Source organism: Orcinus orca, chromosome 14 (genome assembly GCF_937001465.1).
Source record: "Orcinus orca chromosome 14, mOrcOrc1.1, whole genome shotgun sequence".
Lineage (NCBI taxonomy): Eukaryota > Metazoa > Chordata > Mammalia > Artiodactyla > Delphinidae > Orcinus > Orcinus orca.
The window spans coordinates 35,257,672-35,275,596 of NC_064572.1; the positions used below are offsets into that span (position 1 = coordinate 35,257,672).

Below are 17,925 nucleotides of genomic sequence, written 5' to 3' on the forward strand. Positions count from 1 at the left end.
TGCCAGCCACCCCGAATCCATAAGATATTGCATTTCTAAATAGATTCATCACCGAGGTGTCATCATTAGGAACACTCAATTTATTCTTGTCTTACCAGTAGCTTCCTAACTGGTTCCTCCCTCTGACCCAGCGTCACTCATCTCTAATCCATTGGGAAGACAACCGCCCCCCAAAAAAATCTAATCCTGCCATGCTCATTTTAAAACTGCAATAGTTTTCCAAATGATAGCCTATGGAATGCACTTCCAAATCTTGTCCCTATGTCTACCCCTCTCTTCCCCTCTCTCCTGGGCCCTTGGTTCCAGCTCTCTAGACATAATTCTTCAAGGCACCTTGCTCCTCCATGAGAACAGATCTGTGTACCAGCTGTTCCACTGGCCCATCCCCACTCTGCCTGGCCAATTTGACTGTGTTTAAGTTTGAGCTTAAATGTGAGGCTTTGCTAGGCTTTCTCTGCAAGTTTCTCTCTCACAGGGCTCGAGTGTAGCCATTTTTCCATGTTTTGTAATGCCTGCCTCACCAATGGGCTCGGGCAGAGACTACGCCTTGTTCATCTTTGTATTCTAGCTCCTTCCACCCGAGCACAAAGCCAGTTGCCTCGACTCCCCTCAGTGAAGGTTCATTGAGTGCCTCAAGTGACTTTCTTGTACAAAGCAAAAGAAAGCTAAAAGCCCCCTCTGCCCGAAGACGTCCCATCTACCCATCTTAAATTCTCCTTCCCCTCTCCATGGATTTCAGTCTCACAGACGTTGCTGTTCACGATGGTACCCAGACCTCTGCTGGCTGATGCTATTCCACTCACTCTTTAGGGTGCAGGGGCATTGCCAGGGATATCTGAACTCCACTCTCAAAAGACAACCCCCTTTCCCTTACAATTTCTCCTTCTCTTCGATGGGTCTTGCCCAGATTGGATCTCAGGTCCTTTCATACAAATGTCAGTAGCTCCATATCCTGCCCCAAGACTTGGATCTGGGTTGAGGCCCTATTCAGCTCCTGATACATGTCTCAGACCTAGAGGAGAAAAGCAGATGCATTCAGCTAGGCATCTAGTTGTCTTCTGCACTCCTCCTAATCTCCTGATTAGGCAACCTAAACTGAAGTTTTATCTGAAGATACTCTTCCCCAACCTCAAGAGAAAAATGCCATGGATTGGCTGAGTGTCCACCACGACTCTGTGTATGGTGATGGACCCTCTGGCATCACCAGCCTCAGATAGCTTCCAGGATCGTAAAGCCAGGGCCCTTGCCTCCTGAGTACTCGGAAGAGAGGCTGGCATAGTCGGTGCTCCATCAAAATGTCAGCTGGATGATGCGTTACCCAGGCAACACAGAAAGGTCCATCCAGAAGCAGTGGAGTGACACCCGCTCCCCCAGCCCAGTATAACCTTCAGTTTCCCAGCTCTGTAAGTCCACGTTCAAGGCAGGCAGGTAGGAGAAGGAGAAGAGAGAACCCTCACCGGGGTTTGAGCCACGTGCTCAATCTTTCAGAAGCCCAAGTCCAAAAGTAGCCTTCTGGTACACATTTGAACTTGAAAAAAAAAAGAAAACATTTCCAGTCTTCAAAAAAGTTTGTTTTAAAACACAAGCTTCTAGAAGGCAGATATTCCTTTCTATGTAACAGCAAGCACAGCACTTTTTATTTATAAATATTATTTGATAAGGATAATACTTTACTAGATGAACAAATATTCCAAGTTGGTTATTTTAGGAAGTAACTCCTAGAACAAGAAGTCTCCTGCATGTCAGGTAGAGAATCCTTTATTATCTCAACAATGTGTTTGCTTCCCATGCTTAATCCTGAAAAGGAATCCTTTCTAACAGTAGGGAAATTAGAGTGTCCTCTCAAGGCTGTATATAGGATTTTAATTTTAGATCTAAGTTTGGTGGGGAAGCTCAAACTTATTAATTGCCCTACTCTTCCCATCCACTGTTTGACTACACCTAAATCCCTACAGGGATAGAAAGCTCAGTACCTCTCAAGGAATCCTGCACCATTTTCAAACATTTCTATTAGAAAACCTTTCCTTACAGCCATTCCAATTCTTTGTCCTTAGAATATTGTTTGCCAGCCTTACCTGGTGGCGCAGTGGTTAAGAACCCACCTGCCGATGCAGGGGACAAAGGTTCAAGCCATGGTCCAGGAAGATGCCGCAGAGCAACTAAGCCCCTGCTCCACAACTACTGAGCCTGCGCTCTAGAACCCACAAGCCACCACTGCTGAGCCCACACGCCACAACTACTGGAGCCCGCGTGCCTAGAGCCCATGCTCCGCAACAAGAGAAGCCACCGCAATGAGAAGCCCGCGCACCGCAATGAAGAGTAGCCCGCGCTCGCCCCAACTACAGAAAGCCCGCGCGCAGCAACAAAGACCCAACGCAGCCAAAAAAGAAAGAATATTGTTTGCCAACCAAAAAAAAAACGAAAACAAAAACCCAAGAGTCAACCCCAAATGCTGGCATCTAAACTACCTTCCTGCTTTGTAGGGGTGGTATGCATGTGGCTATGTGCTCTAAACCCCACAGCCAATCTCTGCCAAAGTGCACGGGCACATTTTTGAGCAAGAAAGTTGATCTCATCTTTCTGTAGAGAATGTCTGTTGGGGTTAAGCATGGGCCCTTGGGCTCTTCATCTCGAGTTCTTACTATTCTTAATGGCTCATTATATTTGACCAAAACTCACCCAACTCACAGGAATCCCTTTCCCCAGACAAGCAATCCATCATCCTGCCCCATTTCTGTATTCTTTCAACTACCATGGCCCCCAGCACCTCAAATAATGCTGGCAAGGAGGGGCTCTCTCTGCAGAGATGGGCTACAACACTTGCCCACTGCCTCACAGGCCCTTGGTTCCAGGAGCTGCCCACCCCATCTCCTGCTTATCACTCGTCTTGTGACAGAACCTCTGCCTAGAAGCACTCAAGGATCCTGCCTGTAGAAGCCATCATGGCCCTAGGGCCCGCTCTTGTCCCATGTCCAGCATAAACAGGACAGCTGGAAAATCCCTGAATGGGAACAATCTTCAACAGAGCTCTACCACGGCACTCAGGCATCCACGCATAGCTGCGTGGCAGGCCTCTCTCCCCACAAGGCTGTGAGCTCCTCGGGACAGGGACCATGTCTTATTCACCTTTGTTCCCCTGTGCCCAGCACATGCAGGTGTTCAATGAATAAGAGCAATGACTGGCACTTGGAAGGGCTAGTTAGGAACCAGGGAGGGTGGGACATGACAAGGAAGGATTCTCTAATCCAAATCTGCACCATCAACCAGGGCTGAGTGGGTCTCTGGATGGAAGAGGCAATGCGGATTTAGGCGATAAATAACAACCCGGTCCACCCAGCCCAGTGTGAAGACAGGCTGTCTAAGAGATGGAACAGAGAGAGCTGGGCTTCTGATAGTCACCCCCAGATACTTCTTCTCATTTCCTGTCATTTTACTAGATGCTATGCCCATAGGTCAAGGCCTATTTCAAACACACTTCTGCCTGGAAGGGTTTGGGATTTTTTAATGCAGTGTCATGAAGTTTACTGCATGGGCTTTTGGCATCTGTTTTCACTGCTTTTTTCCTTTTCCTTTTTTTGACTGTTTCAGACAACTGAGGTTGCTAGGTAAAAGAATCTTTATACAGATGAGGTGTTGTTAAATATTCTCAACTATGATATAAACTAGGGATCCTAAGCTTTTTTTTTAATTAAAGTAATGGTATAAAAAAATTCAAACAGATCTGAACCATCACTAGCCATCACAGAGATAACGGGTGAGGTGCTCTGGAAACAGTGTGAAGGGACAGGTGTTCCAAGCGGGGTCCGGGCCATCAGAGAATGAGACCTGGAGGCTCTGCACTTAACCAGCAGGGCGTACAGAGGAGACATCAAGAGGGATGGTAAGAACATCACATAGTGCTTTAGGACATGGAATGGCAATGTCGCAAAAACCCCATTAAATGACAATTTCTCCTTTTTTCTATAACGGAGGCACATTTAATTTTTATATAGGCGTTCTGATAAAAGCTTTTTTTTTTTTTTCCGGGACACGGGCCTCTCACCGTTGCAGCCTCTCCTGTTGCGGAGCACAGGCTCCGGACGTGCAGGCTCAGCGGCCATGGCTCACGGGCCCAGCCATCCTGGAAGGTTCTGGAAACAAAGGGAGACTTTGCTTCTTCACACTATACTCTTTTGTGTTATTTGAATGCTCCACAGTAAGCATATATTATCTCTGTGATTTAAAAAAAAATCCAATTTCAAAAAGAATCAGAAATTGAAGCTCACTCAGGCCATATTGTTATAAGTTCAGAGGGGTAATGTTTAACTCAAAATGTATCATGGATCAGAAATAATTTTTTGCCGGTCAGTATAACTTGGGCAGGGAAGTGCTTTTATTTTCACAAAATTGTGTCTTAAGTCGTGAAAAAGTGTAGGAGTCATAATCAGACTCTCATTCAGCCCACTGGACCTTAGGAGGAAATTAGCCAGTGAAGTGGAAGACTCGCCCCTACTGCAATAAGGCCTTGGGAAGGGAGAGAGCGGAATGCCAGCTCTGCTCTAAGGCTCTGGAGCCAAGCACAGGGGATGCAGGAGGGAGGCCCAGCCCTAGTCAGAGTGCAGCTGCTACAGGCAGACCCTATTCTGAGACCCAGCTCAACCCCAAACGACTTTCTCCATTACCCCAACTCAACCCATCTCAGTCCAGGCCAACAGGCATCACTACTATCACACAGAGTGCCAGCCACCCTATCCAAAGGGCGAGCAGCCCCTGAGCCGGTGGGCAATCGGCGTCAGTTTGGCGACGGGCTCCTCCCCAGACTCCACATCGTCAAGGACTCCTCACGAGGCTGACTGCTCACTTAGGGGGAGTCTTCCATGTTCCCTTTCCCCAAACTCTATTTTTACAGATGGGAAAACCGAGACCCAAAGAACTGGGGTGACTTTATCAAGGTCACAGTGATTCAGAGGCAGAACCCTTTTTAACACCAACTCCCTTGACTTGAAAGAAAGAATAAGTTCTGGCATCTACGAGGGACGTCTGTTTTCAGCAATATTTCAATGCTTCATACAAAAGAGAAAATTCAAATGATTTACTCAATATACATACCTTAAGCTACGTCAGAATTCCCACTAATTTCATACGAGTAGTTTAGTCAGGCTTATTAAGGAAGCCAGGACAGCAGGTGTCAGTCATTCTTTGAGTCTCTCTCTAGAAGGCAGCCTCGGGTGGAAACATACTAACAATCCTCTTTGTTGCTTTTCTCTTACTTCCAAGGAGTGTCATTAAGACTTCATTAAGTCATTTTTAAGAAGTAGGCACTAACTGGTCATCCTAGGCTGTGTTCTCAGCCTCTCCCAACAGGGTTTATCTTCAGGGACCCAAACATGCATTCCCAAGAGTCAATGCAGGAGAGAATTTGAAGTCTGCCTCATCTTGGGTTTCCTTTGATGGAAGCAGTCCTGCCCTGGGGACTGGGGAGCCCAGAGAGCAGACAGAAGGGTCCCATGTCATCCTGGACATGGGGTCCTTCCACCTGAAAGGAGTCATGGAGGAACATCTGGGGGATGGGGTCTGGAGCTGTTGTGATTCCCCAGACTACTTTTGTGTATAGGTTGGGAGTGGCAACCTGAAAACCCAGCCAGGAATGGGCCCAGGGTGAGGCCAGCAGTATTGGAAGCACATGGCCTAGCTGATTCACAGGCCAGCCATCACCCGGCCTGGGGTCTCAGCGCTGCGCTGCACCATGAAACAGGTGCGGTGGCCGGGAAGCTCTTCCCCACGCTGAGCAGAAATCTCCTCTCCCTCTGGGAACTTCTCTCCTTGGGCCCGGTTCTAATGGTCCTTCAGATGTTTGAAGCCCAGCATCATGTCTCCCTAAAAAGTCTTAGGATTCATCATCAGGGTTTGCTGTAGGGCTGAACCGTGCAAAGTCTTCAGAGGATAGCCCAGGGACTCGGGGAACCTGACTCTTACCTCTGTGTGAGCATTTGGCTTGCTCTATGAAATCAGGGTGGCAGTACATTTTATTGTAGCATTTTTATGTAGACCTACGCCTGACCTTTTGCTTTCCAGATTAGTAGGCCTGCCCAGGATCTCTTCCAACTACCACCCTAAAGTTGCCCAAGAATCCCGAGGTTGCTCAGCCTGTTTTCCCCAGCCTCCTGGGGGCGAGAATCAGGAATCAGCTGCCATTTTTAGCTTCCATGACTTCTGCTGCTTCTATACACTGTTGCCTCTGACCACTGACCCCGAACAGTAAGACACTCTTGCCCACAAATAAGATGGTGTTCCTGACGCTTCAGATCTCCACCAAGGTCACAAGCAGATACCAAGATCCCATGTACCCTCAGCGGCTCTGTCGTGTCCTCAGCTTGTCCTTGGGGCCAGCCAGAGCCCTCATCATGACATCATCTCCCTGGAGAGCCTTTCTTCACAGTGACTTTCTGCTGCAGAGGCTTAAGGCTAAGGGCAAATCCAAGTAACTTGCTTCCCCAGAGGAATGCACATTGAAGCACCTGGTCCCTGGAAGCCTGGAAGTTTTGTTCGAGACCTTTTATACACACAGAGGCAAGGCTGCCACTGATCTCACATGGACACAGCTAAGAGGGGCTTCTTGGGAGGTTTTCCCCCAAGCAAAGATCCTAACTTGGGCTCCCACCTACACACAGCAGTAGCAGGTCACCTGAAAATTGCAGCTTTGTTGATAAAACATTTGAAAAATACATATACTCCACTAGGCAACTGATGGTATATTTCTAGCAGTCCCTTCTAGTTAAATTCTTAAAAAAAGAATTTCTTGAAAATAATTCCTTAAAAGGATTTTTAAGGAGCCTACCTCTTTCACAGTCAACGGTGTCCACTCTGGAAATGGATCACCTCTACTTCCTAATTGTCCACGGGGGGCGAGGGCCAGAGGAGTGGGAGGGAAGAGGCCATCAAGCTTGGCAAGTTTCAAAAGCTGAGGTCCTCTCGTGAGATGACATTTTAAGTACTGGTGTCACTGTCCTAACTGAACAGATACTTCTGTCCGCAGATTGGGCCACAATGACCAGGGCATGGGGTCACAGCCTCTCTGGCCCTTCCCTAATGACCAATGCCGAGCCTGCTTCCATGTTGGAGGTGTACATTGGCAAGGCTGGCTATCTCAGGCCTCCAGCCATGGCATCAGCCAGCCAGCAGAGAACTGCCCCGGGGAATCACATGCCCCACAGTTAAGCATGACTTTGGAGCAGGACCAGCTGAGTTTGAGGATAGCCTCCCGCTCCTGCTTGGTTGCTGTTTCCTCCGGCTCCCACTTCCCTTGGCCAAGCTTTGTCCTTTGCTGGATTAGCACAACCACCTACTTCTCGGGACCTCCTCCCGGGCCTGGCCCAGGCACCCGGGTCTGGGTTGGGAATGACCACCTTCTCAATTGCCTGGCAGGTGTTCCAAAAGAGAAGTTAAGAACACAGACTCTGGCATTGCCACTAGTCAGTTAAGCAAGTTACTCAGCTTCTGTGTTCCTCAGTTTCCTCATCTGTAAATGGGGATAATAGTACCTACCAAATACGGTTGGAGGTGAATACATATGAACTACTTAGGGAAGTACCTGGCACATGATAAGGCCCACATAACTGCCTTCATTGCTATTATTACTGCTTCCTCAGGACATCTTAGCTCTTCATCCATCTAGTTGCCCATGGCTGTGCCGTACAACTAGGAGAGCTTCTGACTGGATACCTAGAGATCAGAGAGACTCACTTGCCCTTACCAAGGATCTCACCTCTCCTACACTTATTTCTGTCTCGGGGTGGAAGGGCTGACAAGGGATAGGGAGCCCGCACCTGGCCTCAAAAGGAGCACAGGAACTTCCGGGAAGATGGCGGAAGAGTAAGACGCGGGGATCACCTTCTTCCCCACAGATACACCAGAAATACATCTACGCGTGGAACAACTCCTACAGAACACCTACTGAATGCTGGCAGAAGACCTCAGACCTCCCAAAAGGCAAGAAACTCCCCACGTACCTGGGTAGGGCAAAAGAAAAAAGAAAAAACAGAGACAAAAGGATAGGGACGGGTCCTGCACCAGCGGGAGGGAGCTGTGAAGGAGGAAAAGTGTCCACACACTAGGAAGCCCCTTCGCGGGCGGAGACTGCGGGAGGCGGAAGGGGGGAGCTTCGCAGCCGCGGAGGAGAGCGCAGCAACAGGGGTGCGGAGGGCAAAGCGGAGAGATTCCAGCACAGAGGATCAGGGCCAACCGGCACTCACCAGCCTGAGAGGCTTGTCTGCTCCCCCGCCAGGGCGGGCGGGGCTGGGAGTTGAGGCTCCGGCTTCGCTCGGAGCGCAAGGAGAGGACTGGGGTTGGCGGCGTGAACACAGCCAGCAGGGGGTTAGTGCACCACGGCTAGCCGGGAGGGAGTCCGGGGAAAAGTCTGGACCTGCCGAAGAAGCAAGAGACTTTTTCTTCCCTCTTTGTTTCCTGGTGCGCGGGGAGGGGATTAACAGCGCTGCTTAAAGGAGCTCCAGAGACGGGCGCGAGCCGCGGCTAAAAGCGCGGACCCCAGAGACGGGCATGAGACGCTAAGGCTGTCGCTCCGCCTCTTGCTGACTGGGTCGTCGGATAGTAAGCAGTAATGCCTGACCTCTTGGGGATACCAGCAGCGTCAAGAGCGTCATATAACCGATATAACCCACAGGAGGTCAAGCCTGCTATTACAGGACTGAAGGATGAAGCCCTGCTCTGGCACGGAGGCCAATAGTCTAGAGTTCCCCAATCCCTGAGCCCTCAACCTTGGACTGTTGGGGAAACGAGTGTGCAGCCTGCGAGGGACCCAGAGAAGCTCTTCTGATGGGCTTCCATCCCATGTTCTGCATTTTTAAGGGCCAATTACCTGGGCTGTGACCTGAAACAAGGACCTTCGTGTACAGACACACGCCTTTCAGATTCAACTCTGAGATTTTTGGTTTTAATCAATTGTACTTCCCATAAATGAAGATGACCTCAAGCAGTAGCATCCTAGAGAATCACTCGCTTAGTCTAGACCCTGCAACACACAGAAACAAGAGATGACACAGGATGTCACAAAAGCTAACTTTAAAAAATACGCTGGTTTTTAGGAACAAGGGAGTTGTTTAGAAATCATAAAATGTTATCAGAAGTATTTAACGTATTTCAAACACAAAAATGTAAAAACAACTTACTGTACTTCAAGGAAAATGTAAACTTGTAAAATGCCCAAATTAAACATATATTAGCTTCACTCTAATTATGAGCAGATCATCTTAATAAAAATAAGCTGTTGGTCAAAAATAGCCACTGTCATTTCTAGCAAAATGTCTTGCAAGTTTAGATTTATCATTTTTATTTCCATGCAGAACCAACACCAGCACACACCGTTGCTGGGCTCAAAGCAGGTTTTGTTTGATTCTGTTCATTATCATTGTGTGTCCTGAGATGCACACCCCATGACGTGCTCGGGGGCAGCCTGGCCCCACAGAACCCTCCAGTCGAGTCTGCATGTGGGCATCTGGGCCGGCCAGCCCCTCTTCTTAGTCCCACAGTCGCTTAGTCCTCAGGGCATCTCTGTCCATCTTTGACAAGTAGGCATAAAGCAGCTTCTTAGATGGTTAACTTCCTCAGAGCAGGTAGCATCTGTGAGAAGCTAAGATCATCTCCAAACTAAGCACAAGTCTGCTTTTATCCCAAAGGCAACGTGGCAAAAAGAAAGGGCTGAGGCAATCTCCTATAACTTGCCCAAAGCCTTGATGTCCTATCTGTAAGCCATAAACCCAACAGAGAAGCTTCTATCAAGTTAAGTGAGTCTATATACAAACACAACAACAGTAAACTTAATCTGAATGCCCATTTGTTGGGAACTGGTTAGGTAAGTTATTGGTAAACCCACTGGGACAGTTCTTTTGGTGTGTCAGTTTGACAAGGCCACAGTCCTGTTATTCAGTTAAACACTGAGCTGTGTGTTACCGTGAAGGCATTTTGCAGATGTGATTAAAGCCCCGATCAGTCAACATTAAGAGTAAGGGCTGGGCTTCCCTGGTGGCGCAGTGATTAAGAATCCGCCTGGGGGCTTCCCTGGTGGCGCAATGGTTGAGAATCTGCCTGCCAATGCAGGGGACACGGGTTCGAGCCCTGGCCTGGGAGGATCCCACATGCCGCGGAGCAACTGGGCCCGTAAGCCACAACTACTGAGCCTGCGCGTCTGGAGCCTGTGCTCCGCAGCAAGAGAGGCCGCGACAGTGAGAGGCCTGTGCACCGCGATGAAGAGTGGCCCCCGCTTGCCACAACTAGAGAAAGCCCTCGCACAGAAACGAAGACCCAACACAGCAAAAATTAATTAATTAATTAATAAACTCTACGCCCAACACCTTCTTTAAAAGAAAAAAAAAAAAAAAAAGAATCCACCTGGCAATGCAAGGGACATGGGTTGGAGCCCTGGTCCGGGAAGATCCCACATGCCGTGGAGCAACTAAGCCTGTGTGCCACAACTACTGAGCTTGCGCTCTAGAGCCCACGAGCCACAACTACTGAGCCCGCGTGCCACAACTACTGAAGCCCGTGTGCCTACAGCCCGTGCTCCGCAACAAGAGAAGCCACCGCAATGAAAAGCCTGCGCACCACAACGAAGAGTAGCCCCGCTCGCCACAACTAGAGAAAGCCCGTGTGCACAGCAACGAAGACTCAACACAGCCAAAAAATAAATAAATTTAAAAGAAGAGAGTAAGGGAGCACCCTGGATAATCTGGGCAGGCATGATTCAATCCAAGCTACAGGGCTACCGCACTGCCCTCAACGCTGAAGAAGCCGGGAGTTTTTTTTGCCTGGAGAATGTAAGAGAGGATTCCTGGACTAGGGACACCAGGCACAGATCAGAGAACTGGTACCATACTGAAGAGAAAAGGACTAAGGGACTGGATGCTGCTGTACTGACTCCTGAATGCAAAGAGTCTCCCCGCCTTCTTCCCCAGTGGGCTCAGGGATGCTGCCAGGCCGACCCATCCCATCAGGAGTGGAAGGACTCCTGTGGGGAATCGGAAGGCAGACCTAAGGAGACCATCACTAGGATTCCCCAGTGAGCAGCCCAACCAGGCCACTCTAGAGAAACTCAGACTACACACCTCCCCATTTGTTCTGGACTATTAAATTAAATGCCCATGATTAATCATTAGCTGACACAAAAGGATTACCTGATACCTGAGGTTAAAGCGCTAATATACAAGACAAGGTATCCCCAGTCCTGGTATCCCCCAGACCACAAAATAAATAAATAAATAAATAAGCTACCAGCAAATAAAAAAACCTTAAACCTTGGAGGAATTAGAATTACGTGAGAAGAAAAAATATCTGTCTTCAGGTGTGAGAAGATATTATATCCAAGAAACAAGCATAGAATGATATAAAAAAATGACATTCAGAAAGAGTTCTTGGAAATCAAAAACCGGATAGCAAAAGCTGAACAACTCAACAGAAAGGCTCGAAAGATACAGCTGAGCGAATCCCCTCCAAAAAAGAGCAAAATGACGAAACGATGCCAATAGGAGGTCAGAAATTGAGGGACTCTGTCCAGGGTGTGCAACGTATAAATAATGGAAGCTCCAGAAAGGAGGGAGGACGAGGAGGAAACCCGACAGCAAGTTTATCTGTCAGTTTACTTTGACCCTCAGGCCTCCCAACCCAGGCGCGCCGATCAGCAGGCCATGGTGGATACAGACCTTGCCTTTTTCTTAATCCAGAACTTCTCTAGAAAACAATCCTAAGAGAAGGTAAATGGAGTCATCTTCCTCTGAAGAAAGAATTCGGATCAGGGGTTAATCCTTTCTCCTCACAAGCAGCACAAGAAACAGGAGATCCATCAAAAGAGAGGAGAGGAAAGTCAAAGAAAGAAATCAAGCAAACTCCCAGGAAATTCTCAGGAAAGTAGAGGAGGTACCAGGACGAGGGCTGGCACCAGACCAAGAGGACAAGAAGTCTGGTCTGGAGCAGGGACTCAAGACAGAAACGTCCAGAGCTGTTAGCACCAAAGCCTCTGCTCGTTTCATAGGGCTCGGCTAAGAACAGAACGTTAAGGTGATCCCGGCCCCGGGTCTTATTTCTCCTAGGCTTTTATCGACATGCGCTGGAGACCTTCCTGCTCTCCAGATCAGCAAGAGGAACCAGCGTTTCCTCCCACAGACGTGCTCAGCTTTGGCTTACTGCTGAAATCCAGAGGATGGCTGTGGTGAGCCTGAAAACTGCAGTCAGCGGTCCACGCCCTCTGACCATATTTCTGCCAGACACGGCACGGCCACACGCCCCAGGACTCATTCAAGTCCCTGCTCACTGACTTCCCCAAGGGGAAAGGGCTCTTCAAAGTTCCCAGGGAAGCGGAGGCTCGCCCTGCCCCGGAGAGCCCATTATATTGTCTGGCGAATGTCATCAAACAGTGGCAGTGCTGCCCTGTGCCCTCACAGCTCAGTGTGTGCTTGAGGCCCAGTGTTTTCAAAACCACACACGACATTGTTTCAAAACACCTCCACTGGAGGTGAAAATAGAAAAAAGCAAGGAAATCATTAAACCACAAGTCAGTACAGTGCTCACTTTGGGGGAAAAGGTGGAGAATTCAGCTACTGTTGGGTGTTAAGATGGCTTCTACAGTAGTGGTAGTGTTCCTTAACAGTGGACGCACTGTCCATTTTATTATTCTTTAGACCGTATATTTATACTGTATATGCTCTTCCGTATGTATGACACATTTCACGGTTGAAAAAAATGATATAAACTCATAATAGCAAGGAGACCTGAAGGGGAAAACCATCAAGAAGCCAGAGACTACATTCTGGAAGGTATGAGCACATGAAAAAAAGAGCATGCATGATTGAAATAAGGTCCAGGAAAGCCACAGGGAGAAGAGCAGCAGAAGGGTGCAGGGGAGAAGGCCCGGCTGTCCAGGCTCGGGCCTCGGAGCCCCATCCCCTGCAAGAAGATGATCGCCTCCATGCTAGCCACACTCCCAGCTGTGAGATCATGCTTGCTCTGCACCCCACCCGGCAATTCCTCGTTATTTCTCTCCGTCCGTGCTTGGCATCCGTGACCCGGGTGGCCCTCTGCCCTGTCAACCGCGAGAGGGGCGGCAGCTCAGCTTCCCAGCCCCAAACTCCAGTTGTCCAGCCACTTTGGTCAGCCTCAGAGCCTTGTTCCGGCCAGAGAGGCCCAGGACTTTGGGCCAGTGTTTGGCTCCCGGTCCAGACCCCTTCGGCTTCTGCTCCTGTGCATTAGGCGTCAAGGACTCCTCCAGTCTCAGAAAGTCACGTGTGCCGAGGCTCCCAGAGCTGGGGTTTTGCTCAGGCTCTGCAAGGCCAGGAGGGAAGTCCCACTCCGCGCCCATAACTCAGGTGTCAGCATGGGAGGGGGCCTCAGAGGTCATCTCGTCTGCACTGTCTTTGGAGGCCCAGGTGAGATCTGTCCAATGCCTCAAGGCTGGAGTTGAAAGTCAGCTGTGCCTTTCCAGAAGGATCTGAGCCTGCGTACGACAGACACCAACTGGGGGCAAAGGCTGCGCACCTCCAGCCCCTGCCTGGGCTCTGCACAGTTTAGAGACAAACACAACTGCACACCCGTGCCAACCCAGTGCCACTCAGCGGTGTCCCAGGGGCAGCCCTGCAAGGCCTCAGTGCATCCAGAAACAAGCAGTCTATGAGCTCAGCGACCTAACTGCCCTCCGTTTGAAGAGGCGTAGCGGTTTTACCCGCGATTGTAAAAGAAAACCAAGCTTCCCGCAGAAAACTTGGAAGGTACAGAAAAGTCTAAAGAAGAAAATAAAAATCACTCATAACGCAACAAGTGTGAGCTGCTGTGGCTTTGGCATCGTCATGGACCTCTTTTAAAAGAAACCATGTCCTCAAACGAGCATTTGTTGGGTGGGTCACAGGATCCAGGCCGCGGCGCACGCCCTCCTCCCCCAAGGTCAGTGCTGAGTTTGTCAAGATGTAGGCGACCCTGTGGCTGGCTTCACGCAGGCCGAGGAGCGGCGGGCTTGGGACCCGGCCGGCTGCACAGGCCCTCCCCTCCTCTCCACGGCCACAGTCCGACGCAGCTCGGCGACTCCTGTGGCTGCAGGCAAGGCCAGAGGGAGCTGCAGGTGAGACTGCAGGGTCCACAGTGGAGCTGCACCCGTGGGCCATGACCAGGGAGGCATGGCACCGAGTCGGCCCCTGCTGGCCCAGCCTCTGGCGCAGCGTGAGGCTTTTCCACGAGAGTCTGCCCTCAAGCTCCTCCGAGCAAACAGAGCAGAGGAGGAGGGCTCTGCTCTGACCTGGGCCTCCTGGCCACTTCTCCCAGCCTTCCTGCCACCCTGGAACAGACTTTCAGGCCCAGAGTGGCTACCCAGGAGAGCCGTGGGTGGTCTCGCACTACAGCCCCTGGGCCAGGCTCGGCCTTCTTCACCCCGGGGGCCCGGTCTGGGCCTCACCCCCTGGCAGACAGGGACTTGACTGAGAACACGAGGGGACACTGGCGTCCTTCAAACCCCCTTTGCTTTTCTCGGCCCAGCCCAAACCTGCATATCTGAATGGGAGCCCCCAGGGCAGGATCTGAATCTTGCACAAATCAGCTGCCTGGCCGCACGCACTACCCACAGCTCTGCTGGACAGAGGGACACGTGGGAGGGAAGGAGGGAGTCAGAGGGGCTGAGGCCACAGCTAAGAGGGGCTCCTGACCATCGCGAGAGCTGGCGAGAACCTCACGTGGCGGCAATTCCAGCCACCTGCCACAGGGGAGGAAGGCGGCCTCAAACTTAGCAACAAAGAGAGCGCAGGAGGCGGGAAAGGTGGAAACTCAATGAATGCAGGTCTCCTCACCACAAGAAGTTACAGAAATTGACCTTTATTTATTGTACTAAAGTCTGTTTAACTTTCGATACAAAGGAAGGTTTTAGTACAGAAAATCCCAGTCTGTCCGAACAGTACCTGTGCACACTGTACCATCACCGTCCCACCCCCGCCGCCCGGAGCAGCAGCCCCGCAGGGCGCCAGTGAGACCCCTCGACAGCCTGCAGGGGGTCCCAGTTGTCTGAGCCAGAACGCGTGTACCTGTGAAACGAAGGGCAGCACTGAGGACTGAAACGTGTCTCTTTTCGAACAACTGTGCAAGAAAATATATCCCTTTTTTAAAAAAATGTCACTATGGCTAAACTATAATCTAGTGTCTAGAATTACAAAGAATAAAATGAAATCAGCGATTTCTTGCTAGTAAAATGAAATGTTAGGAACAGTATTAAAATAGAGGTCCTACCCCAGTGACACTTACCCGGAGCCCCGTACAGTACCTATTATTAAGAGGACGCACAGTTTAAGGAGGAACCAGATCAAACCTTCAGCCAGAAACATCCAGCGTCAGAAGCGGTAGAAAAAAAAAAAAAAAAAAAACACACAAACCCCAAACAAAGCCATCCCCGTGGAGCACTGCTCATGCTATAAGCGCTGGAGCCAAAACTAGATAGATCCCGGTTTCTCTTTTTTTGAGTTTTGACAGTGACTGCACTAATCCTTAAGCTTCCGTAAGGGTTCTCTGCTCAAAGTCTGAAACACGAATGTTTTTATATCAAGTAGAGCTGATGTGCCCGCCCCACTCTAGAGCGCTTAGGAATTACCCTGCAAAATCTGCACTGGTAAAGGCTGTCACTGTTCACAGAACCTAAAGAGGACCCAGTGGCATGCATCAGCCCCAGCCTAACACCCTGCCCAGAACCGGCTGTGTCACAGTGAACCCGTGAAGCTCCGAGGACCAGAGAGAACGCTGGAATCATGGATGCAGGTGGACGAGAAGAGGACGCAGAGGGCCGGAGACACAGTCTGAGGGGCGCGTCCGCGAGACGGGCCCAAGTCGCCCTCCTCTGTGCAGGAGGGGAATACACTGCCGCCGGAGAGTCTGCCCCACAAAGGCACTGGTTCCGCGCCCGCCGACGGTCGAAGCATCCGCACTCGCAGGTCCTTCCAGGAGAGGTACCACCAAGGAGCATGAAGTTTGTCAAAGCTCTGGTCCCACTGACAAGAACCTCCCAAAGCAAAGCGGCCCCCAGCGAGGCTCCAGAGTCGTCTCGCTGAAAACAGGCACAAAACCAACACCAAAGCGACAGTGAGGAAAAGGGCAGGGGCTGGGCAGCGACAACATGGAGCCGTTCAAGTAAACATAAACAACCGAATACTTAGAAAAGGCTTGTAAACTTGTGATCTGAAAGGTTCTCTTTGCAGCATCTCTGATGAGCTGGCTACGAGAAAGGTTGGTGTCGAGCCCCTCTACAGAGTCTTCTGTCTTACAGCGCACGAGTGAGAGGAATAGAGTCTGCGGCCCTCTGTCTACAAAGGAGGTGCTTCTGGAGTCCTGCTTCATGGATCCTTCCCCTTCGCGTTTATATACAGAGGCGTCTATCTTTAGTCGCTAAAGAGAGCTGAGCCCGGCAGTCACGCCGGCGGCCAAGCTGCAGCCGTCCCCAGCACCGAGTTCTAGAGAGGGCTGGCTGGGATCCACAGGACTTTATTCTGCTCTTGGTTGACCATTGCCAAGATCTGAGCGCAAATGCTCGACAGGGCTCCTCCCTGGACGACCCCTGCAAGAGAGCCCCCAAACACACACGTCATTGGCCCAGAGGAAGACCCCAGGGTGAAGGCAAATAAACACATCTTTTACTCTTCCTGGCCTTCTGCCTGTTTTGAGCTACCTGGCCCTCCTGCCCCACTCCCGTCTCTCACTCTCTTCCATCAGTGAGAAATTGGAAAAGAGAAAATAAAGAGTTGAGTGCAAATCACTTCGGCTTTTTACCTATCCCTCTCGGCAACTGTTCCATAGGATGTTAAAATTTTACGCTCAAATGAAGGCTGGTGTCCCATTTTGCCAGGCTGCCCTGGTCCCTGTAACAGGGATGACAGGATCTGACCACACACATGAATGGCCAGGCCCCACTGCAATGATGCTCTGGGCTGCTTTGCCTAGTCATGCAATGGGGAGTCCCAGCACACTGGAAGGCAGTCTGGGCTGTGTTGTGATGGTCCGATCGGCAGCAGGATTCTACAGGTGACAAGGTTGGGTCTCGGAAGCTGGGCATCCCATGGCCCAGAGAAGATTCCCAGCAAAGATGATGGAATGTCTCCAGCTCTGGCTCAGGCCTGCTCTGCAGGCTTTCAGCACCACAGCCCGGCAGACACTAGACCAGGGCTCTCTGCGGGATCCACGGAACAGCGCCGAGCGCTGGCTGCTTGCCACAGAAATGGACAGCGAGGGTTTAGAAACTGCTATGGAAATGTGACAGAGTAATTTTACATCTGTTGAATCTTAGAAAAAGTCAAGGCTTTTATTTTGTTAAGTTTTGGAGTTTTTAATGTTCTCTTCTCTAGTACTTGTTAATGTATCTGACTGAAATACTGGTCTGTAATGGACTGGAAATTAAAACACAAACACACATGACACATACGTAGACAGAAGCACCGAGGCTGGGTTTTGAGGCCAAATGTTGCATGAGAAGCACCGAACTAGATCACAACACTCTCCACAAGTTAATTAAAATCACTGTCTCCACCTCTCTGTGGCCACGGTGTTATTATGCCCCCTACAAATGACTGATTTCATGGAAGAGGTTGAAAGTCACAGAGTGAAATGGCAGTTGGTCAACTGGAACCCTGCTTCTCCTGGTTTGCTTTGTTTCAAAGACCAGAGATAGTGAAGGTGCAGCTTATCTTCAAACTTCACTGCAAAACTGGCCTGACCTGGAAGGCGCTGGGGACAGATGGTCACGGCCACCACCGCCGTGCTACCCGCCCAGGGAACGCTGGAGCTGTGCTACAGGGCGCCTGTGCAGCCGCCACACAGGGCCAGACTGTGACTCAAGGCCAGAATTAGTGGACTTTACCTTTGGACCTGCAACTTCCTGAAGCTGCCCTGGGCCTGCCATCAGACCAGCTGTGATGAAAGTGCTCA

At 50.3% G+C, this 17,925-nt stretch overlaps 1 protein-coding gene across 9 annotated transcripts in view; it reads right to left on the reverse strand.

Moving 5' to 3' along the window:
- Window positions 1-4,058: 4,058 nt before the first annotated feature.
- DLG5 (discs large MAGUK scaffold protein 5) overlaps window positions 4,059-17,925 on the reverse strand; it is a 160,183-nt gene continuing 146,316 nt past the window's right edge. For 8 of the 9 annotated variants that reach the window (XM_049697220.1, XM_049697223.1, XM_033434015.2 and 5 more), the window contains one exon: window positions 4,059-16,561. In XM_049697220.1, the coding sequence (XP_049553177.1) occupies window positions 16,458-16,561 (104 nt within the window). In that variant the 3' untranslated portion in view covers window positions 4,059-16,457. Of the gene's footprint in view, window positions 17,204-17,925 lie in introns of all 9 variants that reach the window. The other variant, XM_049697221.1, reaches the window with a different exon arrangement.